Raw genomic sequence first — 18,695 nt, forward strand, 5'->3', positions numbered from 1 at the left:
AGAGATCAGATCAAGTTTCCTAAGAGTCTAATAAGGATGTCTATTAGTCCTTTAAGTAAAGTTTAAGTTTTGTTTCAAATAACATTAACTTTGCCAGACTAGAGCACTTAAAGACAACTTCTGTCATGTTTGGACAGAACTGACTTGTGAAATAAGAGTCCATTTAAACCAGCTTGAAGGTTTTCTGCTCACTTCTGTAAACAGTATTTCACTAAATGTAAATTGTTTACATTTGCACACTACGTCACTATTATGTACATTATATGACATTTGTCTTTAAAGAAATTTTCTACTTTGATGAAAAAACTGTTATATAATTAATCTTAGTTACCAAAAAACATTGAATTCTTAATGTTATATATTTTCCCTTCTGTCTATGTAATGACTAGATAGATATTACTACTGCTAGACTACCGTGCCCATATTTTTGTTTCACTGTAGGAAATTTGGCTGATGGGGACAGAACCAGTCTCTAATATCAGGACAAACATTCTCTGTTCTTAACACACTCCATGTGTTTATGTGATGACTGTTAAGGCCAGGTGGCGCGTACTCAAGTGTTGCAGCCAGTCCGCATGGGCTGGAACAGGAATAGTCGGAGGTGAAATCACTCCACAGAGACAAAATAAGGATTTGGGATTTAAAGCTGTGCCATTAGTAAGTATGACATGCCATGCCACATCATTTTTGTAGCATTAAATTTGTGCTTTCTATGCTTCTTTCTTTTTCCCCTCTGTCTTTCCTTTGCCCAGTTTGTGTCCAATATTTCCACTCTGGAATGTGGAATTCATTTGTCTGATGACTTCTGCAGCTCACCTCATCGTCTTTTATTCCATACCGCCCCTCTCCCTCGAAATACTCCAAATACCAGACAGCGCTGGTGTAAGTAAAAACATAGTGGTCTTCGAATCAGGAAGCTCATCTTTTTATTTAGCAAAAATAACGCTGCATCTTTTTGGCAAAACAAGTCACTTTTAATATAAGAAGTTCATTTATTATTGTTTGTGCCACAGGCTGATGCAATGGATACATAGTGTAACTTTTATGTACATGTAAAAAAAAAACAACAAAACAAGCATGCAAAACGTGTAGCTTCCATTTATAATGTTACAATTCAGCTGTCAACACAAAAACTGCAGTTGAATATATACTTTACAGTTACACATGGAGACCCCTATTGCACAATGAAGGTTTTGTTTAAAAAATATGTATAAAAAAAGAAGAAACTCATCTTATTGATGAAAGTGTAAAAACATGAAGATATCTTTGAGTGCTTTCAGGGTTAAGGTGATGCGGTTACAACTGGTTTTCTGCGAGTTTAGTGGAACCAGTGAAAACGAGGATAAAGGCCATCGTAGTGAAACTCTCGAAACTGTTCACTCGTCTCCCTTGTTCTCTCCGTTTGTTCTGTAGGTAAAAAATATAAATTTTCAGTTACATTGATATGAAATGACAAACTTGTTTTGTTAAATTGGTGTTAACGTAGAGGTTAGCATTTTGATCAGTCAGTGTTCTGCATTTATATAACCCTGATGGTACATAACATTAGTCCGCAGGAGAACAGTTTTAGTTTACACCTCCTCGTTGTAGCATTTGTAATTGCCTCTGATTGAGTTGACTTTTTTTTTTAATGAAGTACAGTAATAAGCAGTTAACACAACAGCCACAGTGTCACCAGTGCTGGCAGTTCCTGGAAACACCTTTTGAGTCAGTTTTCTGGAGTAAAAAAGGCTTTAAAACTGACAGCAATTGATAAGAGCAAGGTCACTTTAGATACCATCTAATGCAACCAAGTAGTGACCAATCTGTCAGACAATCTTAACCCATAAAGACCCAGTGCTACTTTTGTGTCAGTTCCCAAATGAATGAATTCTCTCTGTTGAACCTTTCTAATGTGATTTATCACCATTTATCGTAATATTATCCTCTGTATTTTGCATCTTTTCAGTCAAAATCATGTATTTTCCTGTATTTAATAAGCTGATCATGTAGATGTTTATAAAAGTTCCGATTAAAGTTGAGGGTTATTATATCAGAAACAGAGAAAACTGCCGAAAAAGTGACTTTTTCAGCAAAATCTATCATTAACTGAACATAAACCGAGCATGTCCATCCACTGTCATTGATCCGACTCCATTGGTTTTACTGGTGAATCAATGTTGTAGAAGATGACAGTGTTTCCATGGTAACTACAGAGCTTCTGAACGTCCAAATGAGTCATATCTGATGACCATGAAAAGATGACAAACTCCATTTTATTTACATGTATTGATAGGATTAGTGGATCATTAAATGGTTTACATCAATATATGGTTTTGGTTGAAGGTGGATGTTTTGGTCTTTATGGGTTAAAATCGTGGGAGTTTTTTTGTTTTTGTTTTTTTTTTTTGATCGTCATGTTCTTCTGACATAAATAAATACTGCTGACACACTGACTGATAGATTGGGGATGTATGTGAGTTTTGACATTCTTAATCAAACCCACAAGACGCTTTACTTAAAATGATCTGGTGGAGGTTTTGTTTTATTTTACAAGTCATTGAAACCAGCCTTCCAAAAGACTATTATTGTGACATATAAAACCCAGAAACATCTTTATGATTAGCACGTCCTAGTTTAGAATCTGTTGTTACTGAAACTATACAAACACCAGACAGACAACCACATTGAAGACTCATCTGCGTGTCAACTACAAATGGACACTGTGAATTGGTATGGAGGCTCAGGCATCCTGTAAGTGACAATGGGTTCATCTTCCTAATCTTCAATGTGTTTCCTCCAATGAGACATCTACTGATGAAAGTAAATCTCAAAGGTTCTCTAAGATTTTGGAATAAATGGCTGATATAACAGATGAAGGGTTATATCGTCATCATTTCAAAAACATTCTGGGGTTGTAAATCATTTTCATGTAGTGGAAAGCAGCAGAGTCCAAGTCTCACCATCACGCTCCTCCTCTACGTAGTTCTCGTACTCGTTCCTTTGCTCCTCATTGTACTCCCTCCTTTGCTCATTGTGTTTCAGCCTCACCCTCTGCTCAGCTACATGTAGAACAGATGAAACAGATGAGTTTACAGATGATAGAAGAAGCAGGTGAAGCCACTACTGTTCTTTCCTCAGACAGGCTGAAGGTACTGTTAAGACTTTATGAAACATCACAGCCTCATCAGGTGTTTGTTGCTGTAGCTCAGCCAACGCTAAATAATTTTGGGCATAGTGCAATATAATGTATGTGTATATGTGTGTATACATATGTATGTGCATGTGTGTATGTATATGTATGAGCTCGTTTAGACTGACTACCTCCTTGTGTATTTATTTATTTTATTTTATTGTCTCCTGGGTCGGTTTTTATGCACTTTTATTGGTTTTTATGCATTTTTATATAAATTTATATAGATGTACGTGGCTTTTTAAAATAGAATTATGTGTTTTTTCTAGTACTTTTTATCTGACTCTCTGAACGGCCGCACAAGAATTCCTATGTGTATGGGTATACGCACAATTGGCAAATAAACTTTTGAATCTTTGAATCTACAGGGTGTATAAAAAAAAAACTATACATTTTGAAAAATTACCCCCAGTTCCACATTAGGGTTAACCCTAACCCTAACTTGGCCTGTCCTCAGTGATATTTTCTGGCCTAAACAAGTTGAATTAACGTTGAAAGGCAGGAACAGCTGCCATGGGTAAACAAATGAAACTAACATGGTGGCCAAAGTGTTAACGCTGTAACCTGGCAATTTGGTGGAAAACAAGATGGATGCCCATTGTCCCCTCCCTTGACCTTTGGTTGGATTTAAATCCCACCGCTACTTCGCACAAACCAGTTTTAACTTGGATTGCGCAATTTGCCCCTGCTCACCCATGCATGCAAACCTGGGACTGTAAATTTGGACAAATATCCACCAATCCCCTACCTACCAACGTCCATAAAAGAAAATTCAAAAAAATTATCAAATGCGGAACTGGGGGTAATTTTTCAAAATGTATAGTTTTTTTTGATACACCTTGTAGAGCTCCAGCTACAAGTAATGGATGCCAGTTTTACAGAAAAAAACTCAAAGAGTACTACTCTTAAACTACGACAATCGAAAACCATAACTTATGTTTGTTTATACTTTCAAAGTGAAGGGTTAAAACCAAATAACTGTTGCCCAAACTTATCACTTTAATGCATTAGACATCTGTGTAAACATTACATTTCCCTTCTGCTCTGTTCCTATAGAAAAACAAACAAACCCACCCAAACATGGACGGTAAAGCCTCTGTCCACATCAGACGCTACGCTGTCTGTATTTTTCTTTTTGCCTCTTGATTTAACATGAATCATGAACTTCTAAGTGTTGGGATTACATCACTAAGTTGCACACAACACACTGAAAACCTAGTTCACCTCCAAACAGACCTCCAGGATTTGGAAACCCAGCTCAGAATGAAACATACATTTTGCACCATCACTCACAAATGTAAAAACAATACATTAATGTTACAGGTATCAATATGCACTTTTACAAATGGTGGTATCTGCTTTCAAGTAACTTTCAATTTCCTCACGAAGCCACAGGCAAATGCAGCCGCCCTGTCAGGTTTCATGGACTGTATTGTGAAGGGACGGGAGCAGATTTTCAGGAAAGCAGGACTCTGAGTGGAACGCCCCATTTGGTGTTGAAATGAAATGACCCACAGCCTATCAGTGGGGGCCTGCTGAGGGGCACGCAGAAACCCTCTGATAGGTCTCCAAAAGAAAAAAGAAAAAATAGACACTTCACCTCAAAACAATGAAGAGCTCTGTCAGCCTCAGTTCGGACAGTTCTGGCATCAAGATTGTTTGTGTTTGTAGAATTGTTTGAAAGCATTTTTCTCTCTAAAAGTGTTTGGTTTGAGGTGCAGTGAAAATATGCATCGCTCTAATGTGGGTAATGCAAGAATGAGCTTATTGTACTGAGAAAAGAGAGGGAACGTCTGCTCCATACTACCCTGTGACTCCTGCAGCTTCCAGCTTGTGTGTGTGTGTGGAGCTCACATTTAAGAGCTGCTACTGTACAACACCTGTTTCTACTCCCTCTCTCCCTTTTTCTCCTCTGGGGTTGTTTAAAGATTGCAGTCAAAGCATTAAAACATCTCATCCTCATCGTCCATTGATAAACTAACAACCCCCAACCCAGTACTTATGCACAAGTTTTCTACAGAGAGCCAGTAATATCATATTTACCATGTCTACTGTGGCCACATCAACCACACAGTAACACCAAATACAAATCTATATAATCCCACCACTTGTCCTCAAAACAGCCTCCTTTTCTGTAATAGATTACTACAGAAGGATCATAATTTTCCTTCAATGGTATACATAATTGAAATTAAAACACAGCAGTGAACTATCCTTCACTGTAAGAGTAAAAACAGTAACCCCCCCCCCCTCTAAAAAAAAAAAACAATAGGCAGAAAGCAAAATAAAATTTTAATTTAAATAAGATTAATTAAAAACTTACCTTGGAGCTCAAGATAATGTTGTATTGAACGTCGACTGCGGCGCTTAAAAAAGTTAGAGGCATCTGACTCTGGCATGAACACCTTCCTTGCTACACCTAAAGGTCAGAGGTCAGAAGGTAAAGGTCACATATGGACCACATTTGGAGCAAAATTGAAAAAAAAAAAGAAAAATTTCTTGGCAGCTAATCACCTTTGCGTTCATCTGCTTTTGCATCATCCCGGACTGCTGCACTTTCCACCACAATGGAAACTGAGGAAACCAAGAACATATGGACCATTTTAGAGTCTTTCTCTCTTAATCCTGCCAGTGTATAAAATTCAGCTCATACAGTTACTCCAGACTGTGTGCAGGTGCACTATAGGTGAAGAAATTTGCAGGTTGCCTTAACTTGCCTCAGCAACATGACCAAAAACAAAATGATGCATATGCCAAAATAACCTATAAATTATCTTCAGAAAGTGCTACTCCAACTATCTAATTAAAACATGAAATAAAATATAAGCTAAAGAAGAGATAGCTGAAAAAACAGTGTATCTACCATTGTAAAGAAGACAGTGTTTTATTGTTTATGCAGCATATTGGACCTGAATTAAAAAAAAAAAAAAAAATTCTTGTTGGCTTTTACTCAATGAGTGAGATGTTTGGTTTTGTTGTTTTGGTTTTTTTTTATATATATTTCTTCTGCTGTTTTTACTAGATTTTAATTTGTCTTTGTTTTTATGATGGTTGCATTTTGTTGTTCTTAGCCCGCTTTGCACCCTGTGTTATCACTGTATTTACTCATTTATTTCCTTGTTTTATGATTCGTGTACGACACTTTGGCCAGCTGTAAAGTTCTTCAAGTGCTTTATAGATAAAGTTGGTATGGTATGGTATGGTATGGTATGGTATGGTATGGTAAAATAACAGCATCCATAATAATATTCATAATAACTACTGCAAGTTACGGATCAAAGTCTTGCAGAACCAGGCATTCTAAATTCATGTTCTACTCCTGAAAATGGACAAGCTGTAAAGTGTATCCCCATCATTACTTCAGATGAAATCACTTGTAAAAGAAAAATTAGAAGGAAAAACAAAGTCACTGAATAAAAAGCCTCAAGCTTACATTGGAATTGATGTCATCCATGACTCTTGGAGTCTGCCATTTATTGTTTGATCTGATGAAGTTAATATTAGATTTGTGATGGTCCTTGTCATTATTATTAATACCACGCCCACTGATTTAAGTCACAGCTGTCGATTTTTGGAGGATGTACAGCAGACGCCCAAGTTGTAAAAACAGAGAAAGGTTGTATTTTCCAAGGCTCCTGTGTGTCCTCAAGGAAAAAAAAAAACTGCATTACTCTGTAAAAATATATTTTTTAATTCCTTCAATAAATGACAATTCATGTGCATGTATGTACATATTTGTTTATTGCAACTACTCCCATATTAAAATGATCTTTGAAAAAAAAAACCTAACCCAGCACTCCAAGCAAACCAAATAAATGAAACTACTGGGAATTACTAGCATTTGGTAAAACTTTAAATCATAATAATAGGTAACATTCTGTAACACTTCTTTCCTTCTTATTCCACCTGACTATGTATATTTCAGACATATCCCCACCCTATCCCCCCACCCTATCCCCCCACCCCCAAGACATTACTCACTGGTGAGGATGAAAAGGATGGTCATCAAATAGGCAACGAAGGCTTTAGTCCAAGACATCTTGAAAAAGAAAAGCAAGAATTCTACTAGACCTCTCACCTCACCTACCTTGGCTGAAGTGAGAGATGAGAGAAAGATGAGAGAGAGAAGGGAGGAAGGTGGGAGAGGCAGGCGATGAGGGAGGAAGAAAGTGGGAGGAGAAAGGGGGAGAGTCACTGACTGCTGGAATTTCTATCTCTATTGCTGAAGGGAAGAAGAAGAGGAAGAAAGAACAATGAAGGAGTGATGGAGATGAAATGAAAAAAGAGAATGATCAGAGTTTGTATATGAAAAAGAGTCATTTCCAACTTAGTTTTTTACTTTTTCAGGATCCTAGTAGGAGTTTACAGAAGGTACAGTATGTAACAGAAGAGCATGGACAGCAATTAAGACCTTCTGCTGCTGTTTCTAATTCCAAGAAAAAAAGGGATGGAATCTGTCCTGAGGAAACTAAATCTGTCTGCTGCAAGTAATCAGAGCGACAGACAGAGCCACAAACTGCACAGTCCTATAAACTATCTTATTAGACAGAGGGACAGGAGGAGGGATGTATCCAGCACGCCTCTTTGCACTACAAAAATCTAAATCTTACCAAGTGTATTATTGTCATTTCTAGTCAAAGTATCTCATCACACTTAAAGTAAGACATAATCACCTGAAGAGTAACCTTTCAGTGAGATAAAAGAAGTTATTTTTGGACAATAGATCTTGAAAATCTTATTTCAAGAAATCTTACCAAGATAATTTTCACTTGTTCCATTGGCAGATTTTTTTTGCTTAATTATTTTTATTTTTTATTTTATTTTTTTTTGCTTGAATTAAGCAAAAACGTGATGAGATATTTTGACTAGAAATGAGAAAAATACACTTGGTAAGATTTTGATTTTTGCAGTGTGCATACAGTTGGATCTTTACCTCCTATAAAGACAGTTTGCCAATCCTGTGTCACATGATGTCTAACACTAGTGGAAGAGCAGACCTGAATGAGGGCGCAGCTCTCACCACCAGTCAACTGGTTATCAAAGATTCATCCACAAAGTCATGATTCTTTTGTCTTTGTAAGTGGAAGAGGTTCACACACTGCCGATTATTTGGTTCTTACCAAGATAAAAAAAAAAACAACAACTTAGATTTAGAAGCGTTAGATAATTTATATTGTTTTAAGAGTTAATGTCTTATTTTAAGTGTTCATGCCTCTGTAGACATGCTTATATCTACAGGGTGTCCCATAAGTCTCCATACATAGGAGACATAATACATTCCACACATATATGGTTCTAACATGTATTTCTTTATATTTCTTCTTTATAGTTCTTCAGCAGACACGCACTGAAATGTGTTCCCGACAAAATGGCAGTCATAGAGAGCATATTATATAAATAAAAATGGTTTATGTCAAGAAACGTTTATTTTTCCTATGTATGGAGACTTATGGGACACCCTGTAGATTTAACAAACTTAATTCAAGAAATCTTGTCAAGTGAAATTATTGTCCTGCATGGACACCTTTCATTTGTTTTGAGTACCATATTCCTCCGATTTAGTGTTTTTATCTTGTTTTTTGGCACTCCCTTTTTTTGCAGCACACAGGTTACCATGTCAGCTACTGGACAGATACTGCGGTGTCTTTATATCTTGTTTGTATCTAGGTTTGTTTGTTGGCCAAAGTTCACATGCTATTTGGGAGTTTAGTAGGTCAGTTTGCTCTTTTAGTATTCCCTCTCAAACTTTAGAAGCGGAAATAAAATGTTAACCCACTTAAAAGCAATGGAAATCCCTATGTAGCTTCATCTACAATGTGCAATAATTACAAAATGATAGGATTTAATCAAACCAACAAGGCTCAGAAATATCTTTTTGGCTTTTCTATGTTCCATTGTACATTGTTTCCTTTCTTATTAATAATGTGCCTGTCCCTTGCAGGCAGAGTTATTGTAGGCAGGAACATCTCGGACCCATTCATTATCATTCCAGGTATGACTGAGCTCAGGGTTTAACATACATACCTTATTGTACGAACCTGTGTTTAGTGCTTTAATGCACTGAAACCTACTGCACTATATATGAAGGGTCTGCTTCAACTAGGAGAGGTAAAATATATTTGTTGTCGTAGATTTTTCCTCACCTCTGTGATGTTGTGAAATCTTAAATGTGTTTCCTATGAAGGAAACTGGGTGGCGTCTGGCCACTTTGCAGTCTGGGCAACAGTTAGCAGCAAATGAGCCTGAAATACTTGTGAGGATACCTTTTCTGCATGTGCCTCTGCGTCTGCATAACCTTATTTAAAATGCGTTTGTCAGTCATTCAGTGTGTTTTTATGCATATGGTTACCTTTTTTCTCCTGATTGTATACATGTGTATGACAAAAACTTGTGGCCCCATGAATATCCTGAGAGTTTCTGTCTGGTTCTGAACAAAGACACTGTTTTATTTTACTCACATAAATGCATGCACACACACTTTTAAGCTAAGCTGTATCAGGTGTTTTGTGAGGTTCCAGAGTGGGAAGCCAGGAAATAGCTGGCCCCCATCTGAAAACAGTCAAACCCTCAGAGACCAACACAAAACTGTCAGTGTTAGACTTTGCTCAGACTTTTAGGGAATTAGATGGTGATAACTAAAACTGACTTAAAATTGTTGAACATAAATTATTCTGTCTGAAACTACAAAAGAGATACAGTATCATTTTAACAGGTCTGACCATTACGCTGCAAACTTGCAAATATTTTTAACCCAAAAAGGCCCAAACAGCCACTGGTGACCAAAACCATTCACCTATCTGAAGTGTTTAATATCTGTTGATCCACTAATCCTATCAATACGTGTAAATAATTGGTATAAAATGCAATTTGCCATGTTTTTGTGGTCATCAGATATGACTCATTTGGACATTCAGAGAATCCAGAGTGCACATGGAAACACGGTCATCTTCTACAACATTGATTCACCAGTAAAACCCATGTTGTTAGATCAATGACAGTGGATGGACACACTTGTTTTTGCCTTCAGTTATTGATATTTTTGCTGAAAAAGTCACTTTTCCTTCAGTTTTTTCTGTTTCTGATACAATAACCATCAACTTTACTCTAAGATTTTATGAACATCTACATGATCAGTAAATTAAATATAGGAAAATACATGATTTTCACTGAAATAGCTCAAAATACAGAAGACAATATTAATAAAATAAGGAGATAAATCACTTAAGAAAGGTTAAATAGAGAGAATCAATAATTTTTGTAATTGCCACAAAAGTAGCACTGAGTCTTTATGGGTTAACCATGTCTTGTGTCCCTTTGCTTCCATAATTTTTCATTCCACAGTTTCAAATGTCACACTGAAATCATTTGACACCACTGACGAGAGGCAGAATATTATTGCATCAAATTCTGAGTTTATTACTAAACAAAAAACAGCATCCATTCACTCATCATCAAATCATTAAGATGACATCAAGAAGGAAATTAACCTTATTATTAAATACATTCAGAATACGACATGCATTAAGGCCTCAGTGTTAATTAACAAGTGCTAAAGTCAAAGAAAAGCATTTCAGCAAAACCACAGCTTTCATTACTTTCATCCATTCTCTAATCACCTCAATCTATCATTTCATTTCATAACAAATCTCATGTTCCCTAATCAACATGCTATAAATCATCTTCTTCAAACTTGTCTGTCCATTAATTCATCATTTATCTCTATCAGGATTTAACAGGAACAGTTAATCACAGTCACTGAGTTAATTTCACTCTTTGCCTGTAAAAGGCTGAAATGTAAAGGCTGTTAGTGAGCTGAATGTCAGGTGCTTCATACTTTATGTATTAATTTAATAGTGAGGTAGGTGACAACGCAATATATTTATGAGCTCATACTTTGAAAATGTGAGCAGGGAGATTCCCTTGAAATGTATGTTGCCATTGGCTTATCTTTTATATCCTCTCATTTGGAAGCAATAGTCCATTTTAGTGTTGAAATATGCATAAAGAACAGATACTCGTACATTTTATTCCTCAGTTTGTACCTCTAATGTGTATCTCCATGTGTCCTAGTCTCTCCCACTCAGGATGCGAGTGACATGAGGAGAGGAGGCTACATCCTTGGATCAGTGCTGTTATTTTAGATAAATATCAGTAAATTGACATATGTGGAAACTGTCTTATGAGTCTGTTATTTTCTTAGTCTACCCCTGTATTTTATGAACACAAACATGATCATTTAAGCTTATAATTAACTTTTAATTCAAGTTATGTGTCAAATAAGCAATTTAAGGGTGTCTCACATTTTTATTAGCATTTTAAAACACTAATGTAATTCCCGCTAAATAAGGAAAACTTTTCTTTTTAATGTTTTCTTCTGCTGTTGTTTAACACCTCTATGTGTCACGGGTCCAATTACTGAAAAGGTCATAGGTTCTCCAGCCAATCTCTGGGAAAAGGTAATGACACGCACATCCAATTAATAAAAGGTGTGTCGGATCCAAAAGAAAAGTGAACAAAAAATGAGATAATAAGAGATTCACCATATTGTGAATAAACATCTTTGGGGCTCACAGGTTGTGCGGATCTTATCTCATTTTTTTCCCCTCCAGCAAATCTCCTCAATTCTTGATCCTCCATGTGGATTTTTGGAATCTAGACATCCCTAAAGATTGCACGCTGATATTGATTTCAAGCAGGGAGGTTGAGGATTGTGGCTATGAGGTGGGGTAAAACAACAAAGTTAGAAGAATTTCCTGGAATTCCAATTCTATTTCAAATATCTAAAGCCAAACTTCCTAAACTAAAATGGAAAATTGGGATGGTATGATTAGAAAAATGTCTATAAACAAGCTTTCATGATTACACAGAGCATTCTTAGCGTGATAATAATGCCACGTCACTTCTTTTCCAATAACTTTGTCGATCTGTTCTAATTACAGCTCTGTGGTTGGTCTCCCTCTGGTGATGTGTTCATCTTTTGTCGCACATCTGCTGTATCACAGTGAAATCCTCTCTCCTTGCACCAGTCGGCCTCTAAACGCCCAGGTGTCCTGTTGGGGAAACAAAGTATAAATCCACCTCCACTTAAAAACAGTAGTTTTCATGCTCCTTTGGTGTTGTATTTGTCATTGAGTAGAATGATGCCTGTGCAGTGTGATGCTGTCAGGATGTTTTCATGTGAGTGATGTTTTTTCCTAATTAAATGAATACACTGTATACCATTAAATCTTAGAAAGTGTCATTTTCTAATCCAGAGCCTCCCATTTGAAAGGTTTTCTCTCTTCCTACAATGGCTCACTAAATCTTTGCTCGTCAGTTAAGGTAAGAACTACATTTGTTTACATGTGGTCTTAGTGTGATTATATATTGCATTTAGCTGCCTTCTGTCATACATGATGAATATAGCACACTTAGTTTAATTCCAGCTCTATGTATGATAATGGCATGTCACTACATGTTCCTCTCCAAGTAAAGGCTGACCACAGAACAAATGTAGCTCATGACAGGGAGATATTTTGGAGGATTTTATTTCATACCCTACAAATCCTATGCTTGTAGACAATAACAAGGGATAAGTTTGTGATGTTGTTATTCCTGCTTGGGGTTACTTTACAATATGACTCCATTGTAAACTGATTCTCAGCTGAGAGGATGATGTGTGACACAAAAGAAATTCAGTCCTCAGTGGAGAGATGTGAAGCTAGTTCCTGTTACTATCTGCACTAAGAGCATAAGATACAGACAGATGTGACACAGACTTTGCTCATTCTTCTTTTAGATTCTTAGAATAGATTGACCAATTAACCTATATGATTTTGGATGGTGGGAGGAAGCTGGAGAACCCATGCAGACATGGGGAGAACATGCAAACTCCACACATAAAGGCCTGGCACCAGCTGGAATCGAACCCAGGACCTTCTGACTTTGAGTCAACGGTGCTAACCACTACACCACTATCCCACATTCATGCAAAAGTCATTTTCACCACCATTGTAGCATACATGCTAACAGCTCCACATGAATCTCAGTAGTGTTTAGTCCCATGTGGGGGAATAACCACAAGGCAGCAGCTACCTGGCTGACATGTAGAGGATTACATGTAATAGATGGCTCTGTGTCCAGTGCAGCTTTAAGAGTAAAGTTTGTTATCACTGCTCCCTGCTCTCTCATTGCACTAAGCTTTAAAGTGCATACTTGCAAATAGTGACAAGATGAGAGGTTCAATGCTAAATATTAACACTGTTCATGCTCAACTTCACCTTGATACTTTAATTTTATGTGAAGTGTATGAAAAACAGGGAAGCCTGTGATGTTAGTTCAGGACATTTATATGTTATCAGTGCTCACTGTTACTGTCAACATTTGCATTTTATTGTTGCTCCATCTTCATCCATCTCTGAATTTAGGTTTGGATGATATGTTATTGTCACTGGGCTCTCATTGAGTTAAGCTTTTAAAGTATGCTTGCAAGGATGGACAAATTTAGAAACTGCAAGCCAAATATCAACAATGTACATACTGTAATTCATTTTCATATGTCTGTTCATGTATTTTGTCCACCTGTAATTATTTAGGATTATGTCTGTACAGTGTAAATTCAAATCACTTTCAATCTGTGAGCATTGTCACACATCATTTCCCTTGTAAACTGTAATAAAGAGCCAGAATAAAACATCCACATCAAGATTCTGAGACGCCATAAAAAATAATTTTAAAAATGACAGATGTGTGTAGCAAACTGCAAAAGTCCAAAGCCAACATTAGGTTTTGTGGTTTAGTAAAGTTGATCACACAAATGCATTTGTCACTGTCTGTATTAAGATACACTCTGGATATATGGGAAGTATGTACAACAGTTAAAACAAAGGTTTCAGGGGGAAAACTTCTTGGGGAAAAACACACTTTCTATAAGCCAAAGTGGTAGTATTTCGTGTGACTTCCCTTGGAACTTCATATGTCTTAAACCGTTTTGTTCAGACAAAATCAGATTAATTGCATTAACTGTCTGATGTTTTATACCAGGTTTCATTCAACACATGTCATGGGGACAGGGGTCACAATTAATAGTCACTTTAACCTTTACAGCTCATTTCATTCAGTTTTTTGTGTGTCTTTTAAGGCTGTGCACATATTATTTGGATTTTCATGTTGAAAATGAAAAAAAAGAATGAGAAATTAATATTTTTGCTCATTTCAACCCTGCAAAAACAACAAAGCTAAAGGTGGCCTAAGACTTAATGGCTGTATATGTGATGGTGTGCGTCATATACAGTATATGATGCACATATCTTATACAGTATAGATATGATATGTGCGTCAGTGTTAAATCATACTAAGTAGTGCTTCAATCTGTCTGTCCTGAAGAAACCTTTGTTTTTTCAGGAATGAATCAAGAATCAAACAGCAGAGACAAGAGAATGCTTAAAATGAAGAGTGTGATGTCTGACCTTGAATGCAATATCAGCTATATTGTACTTCTTGGCTGCAATCGCCGTCACTTCATTCTCAATATTTTCCTGTGTCGTTCCCTTTACGTCAATGTAATAACAGTCACCGCTGGCATAGTGACAGGAGATGGCCTGCAAACATAAACACACACAGTTCACTCTTCAATATCATTCCTTTGCTTATGTCATAAAATTCAATAATATGAACCATGTGGTTTGAGGGTACTGTAGCACTATACCTTACGGAAGCCCTGTGTCTGGTTCATACCGGAGCCGTGGATCAACAGGGGGTGAAAAAACACAGTGTCACCCTTCTCCATCACCAGGTGCACTCTAGGGTGGTCTGGGTTATAGTCACGGACTCCATGGTACATCTTGTTCACACCACCCTGAGAACACATATGAGTACTGAGATAGTGTTGTGTATTAGTATACACTTCCTGGAGTGTTTTGCGCATCCTCATACCTCCCATTCTGGGTAGTCGTGCTCCTTTAGTGTGCCTTTGTGTGTTCCTGGCAGGACAACCAGGCAGCCATTCTGCCGGTTCACTGTCTCCATCGCAGTCCAAGAGCAGACAATCCGATCAGCAGGGCGGAACGGGAAGTAATGCAGGTCCTGATGCATTGGGTGACGAGATGTTTTCTTCCCTGAAATAGCAACACAATCACATTATGACACACCTCAAAGAGAACCTATTGTTGTAACCTTTAATCACAAATAGCCCTCTTCTATCAGTCTATACCTGCATCAGGAGGCTTGTTAATCAGCATGGTGTGCATGGCCATAATGTTGGGTCCAGTGAAACACTCCACATACTTCAGAATCTGACACAAAAAGACAGTTTGTGCTAAAATTAGCCCACATGTAACTGAATATGAAATATAACTGAGATGTCTGTAACAACTAGATAAGCAGACTAGATCATGCTGAGTGATGTGTAGCCTATATGTATATTACACCTGTGGTAAAGAACAGTATTGGAACAGTTCAGGGTCTTCCTGGAAATCCTGGAGTTTAGAGACAGCTTTCTGATCTGGCACAAACTCCGACTTAGCAATTGCCACATCTCTCATCACCACCATACCAGGAATTTTGACTTCCTGCAGACAGATCCGTTCAAATTCCCTCCTGAAAAATGCAGGCACAAGGAAATCACACATTATCAGCACTTCGCAGTATAGCTGTTCGTCTTTGAGCAAGTCCTAATCAATGTAGACATTTTTTACCCTCCTCTTTCCCTCTTGCACTTTGCACCTCTTGCAAATTTTAACTTCACTTAGTCTGTGGATCTCATAGATTGATTTATTGTGACCTTATCATAGTCCAGAATACTGCAATGTTGACATATTCCTACACATTACAACACTGTTATTTTGATGCTCATACACTTTGCCATATCTGTATTTCTCATGATCACCTGAACTTTTCAATGTCCTCATCAGAGACCAGATTCTTGATGAGGATGAAGCCATTCTCTTCATAGAAAAGTCGCTGTTCTGGGGTCAGTAAGTTGTTGTCCAAGGTGTATCTATCAAAGAAGAGCAGGTAAATATGAGCAATTATAATTCTGAATAATAACAATACAGCAGGGGTCACCAACCCTGGTCCTCGAGAGCTACTATCCTGCATGTTTTAGATCAGGGGTATTCAAATTCGGTCCTCGAGGGCCAGTATCCTGTATATTTTAGATATTTCTCTCTTCTAGCACACCTGGAAGCCATTACATCGCTACCAGGCTTCTGCAGAGCTTGATGATGAGCTGATCATTAATTGAACCAGGTGTGCTGGAAGAGGGAAATATCTAAAACATGCAAGATACCATCCCTCGAGAACTGGATTTGAATACCCCTGTTTTAGATGTTTCCCTCTTCCAGCACACCTGACGGTTGTTATCAGGCTACTGCAGAACTTCATGATAGGCTTATTATTTGAATGAAGAGGGATACATCTAAAACATGCAGGATACAAAGTGGGGAAGCAAAATTTACAATGAACATTTAGTTGTTTTTTCTCAGCAGGCACTACGTCAATTGTTTTGAAACCAAACATATATTGATGTCATAATCATACCTAACACTATTATCCATACCTTTTCAGAAACTTTTGCCCATATGAGTAATCAGGAAAGCAAACGTCAAAGAGTGTGTGATTTGCTGAATGCACTCGTCACACCAAAGGAGATTTCAAAAATAGTTGGAGTGTCCATAAAGACTGTTTATAATGTAAAGAAGAGAATGACTATGAGCAAAACTATTACGAGAAAGTCTGGAAGATACTATTAAAGAAGAATGGGAGAAGTTGTCACCTGAATATTTGAGGAACACTTGCGCAAGTTTCAGGAAGCATGTGAAGGCAGTTATTGAGAAAGAAGGAGGACACATAGAATAAAAACATTTTCTATTATGTAAATTTTCTTGTAGCAAATAAATTCTCATGACTTTCAATAATCTATTTGGTCATACACTGTCTTTCAATCCCTGCCTCAAAATATTGTAAATTTTGCTTCCCCACCCTGTAGTAGTTCTTGAGGACCAGGATTGGTGACCCCTGCAATACAGCAGCAGTTATGTAGGTACAGAGGGACAATGACATGTACGGTAAGAGCAGCAGAGCGGAGCATTATCATACTGGTTCACACTGGAGAAAATGTGCCAGAGTTTAATGATAAACATGGATTATATAATTGCCCTTTACCCTTAGCCACCTGCTGAGGCGAACAAAAGGTGTATCCCTACCTCAGATTCTGTAGATCAGTATTGGTGTAGGTTTGAGCAGAGGTTGGTGAAGCACTCTGATGGAAATAAGTCAAGGAACAAAGTAGGAAATAAAACAGAGCAGATCTGAAACTGTCCTGACCTGCATTTGGAGGTTCTCACCAACTTCCAGGCAGGTTAAGTTTGGTCACATTTTAGAAATATCTCAAATTCCTGCTCACAACTATGTCTCCTCAACACAGAAGAGTATACTTATTAGATTATTATTACAACAGTTATTTTTGTATTATCACTTTTTGCTCCTTTAGTTTATGTCAATGCATGATAAAATCAGATATAAATCTTACTAAATATGCTGTACATAAACATCTGTCACATATCATATTCATTTTTATCGTGTCAGATCTGCGTTACTTCTGCAAACATGCACTGTAATTTTGGAAAATAACCAGTTACAAGAACAAAACACTTCATAACACGTAGTCCATTCACTGCAGAGGACTCGATTACAACACTTCCCTATAAAGTAACGGTGCATCAATGTGTCTCTGCAAATGATTTCATCGGTAAAACACTCATGATCAATAATGTAATGTAAATCGTAACTGTTATATTCCACTCCTTCGTATTCCTCCTTATACACAGACAGGCCTGCAACCATGGTAAGACCCCGGCCTCGCCAGCGACAGGAGTCCCCCGCTTGGTGCGCCTCTGTCGGCCACCACATCCGCATGATCCGAGCAGAAATAAAGGATACGATCCAAGCAGCTGATCGATCAAGATGATTGATCAGAAGTTTGAGTCTTTCCGCAGCTCGGGACATTTTTCAGCCGTGTTGTAGTCCAATGATCCCGGTCAACACAGGAAGGTATTTAATGTGGGTCGAACTGGGTCAAAGAGCAGTGATGATGACAACACACACAAAACACTCCTACTGTCCTGCCTGTGGTTCCATGTGTTTACGGAACTGCAGAAATATAGACATTATTCACTTTTCTGCAAAGTTTAACAATATCATAACATGCAACTAACCTTAAATTAAAATGTTTTGTTTTTTTTTTTGTTTTTTTTAACTGCATTTTGACATCTATAATATGTCCAAATGATGGAGCTGAATCTTTGTGTAAATATTGGCAACACACAGACACAACTTACTTTACTACTTTCACCTTTGTACCCAATAACCTACATTGTTGGATCAAAAATAGCCTTGTAATTCGGTTACTGCTCTATAAAATGAAGGTTAATTTCAGGGGAAAAAAAATGCCAGTACAAATTTTTACATAAGTTGCCCATTTGAGACCATTATTAACAATAGAATAGAATAGAATAGAATAGAATAGAATAGAATAGAATAGAAT

At 37.3% G+C, this 18,695-nt stretch overlaps 2 protein-coding genes across 2 annotated transcripts; both read right to left on the minus strand.

Moving 5' to 3' along the window:
* Nucleotides 1-949: 949 nt before the first annotated feature.
* Nucleotides 950-7,275, minus strand: ucmaa (upper zone of growth plate and cartilage matrix associated a). The gene is made up of 5 exons (XM_030150056.1): nt 7,154-7,275; nt 5,687-5,746; nt 5,496-5,591; nt 2,943-3,041; nt 950-1,407 (listed from the first exon to the last, which is right to left on the minus strand). Exons 1-5 carry the CDS (start codon nt 7,209-7,211, stop codon nt 1,319-1,321), a joined length of 402 nt encoding a protein of 133 aa, XP_030005916.1. The 5' UTR covers nt 7,212-7,275; the 3' UTR covers nt 950-1,318.
* Nucleotides 7,276-10,560: 3,285 nt separating this feature from the next.
* On the minus strand, nt 10,561-18,257 carry phyh (phytanoyl-CoA 2-hydroxylase). The gene is made up of 9 exons (XM_030150504.1): nt 18,092-18,257; nt 17,356-17,411; nt 16,038-16,148; nt 15,580-15,748; nt 15,363-15,444; nt 15,086-15,267; nt 14,859-15,008; nt 14,620-14,751; nt 10,561-12,222 (listed from the first exon to the last, which is right to left on the minus strand). The coding sequence occupies exons 1-9, from the start codon at nt 18,155-18,157 to the stop codon at nt 12,169-12,171; spliced, it is 1,002 nt and encodes a 333-aa protein (XP_030006364.1). The 5' UTR covers nt 18,158-18,257; the 3' UTR covers nt 10,561-12,168.
* Nucleotides 18,258-18,695: the final 438 nt, after the last annotated feature.

Source organism: Sphaeramia orbicularis, chromosome 12, assembly GCF_902148855.1.
Source record: "Sphaeramia orbicularis chromosome 12, fSphaOr1.1, whole genome shotgun sequence".
Lineage (NCBI taxonomy): Eukaryota > Metazoa > Chordata > Actinopteri > Kurtiformes > Apogonidae > Sphaeramia > Sphaeramia orbicularis.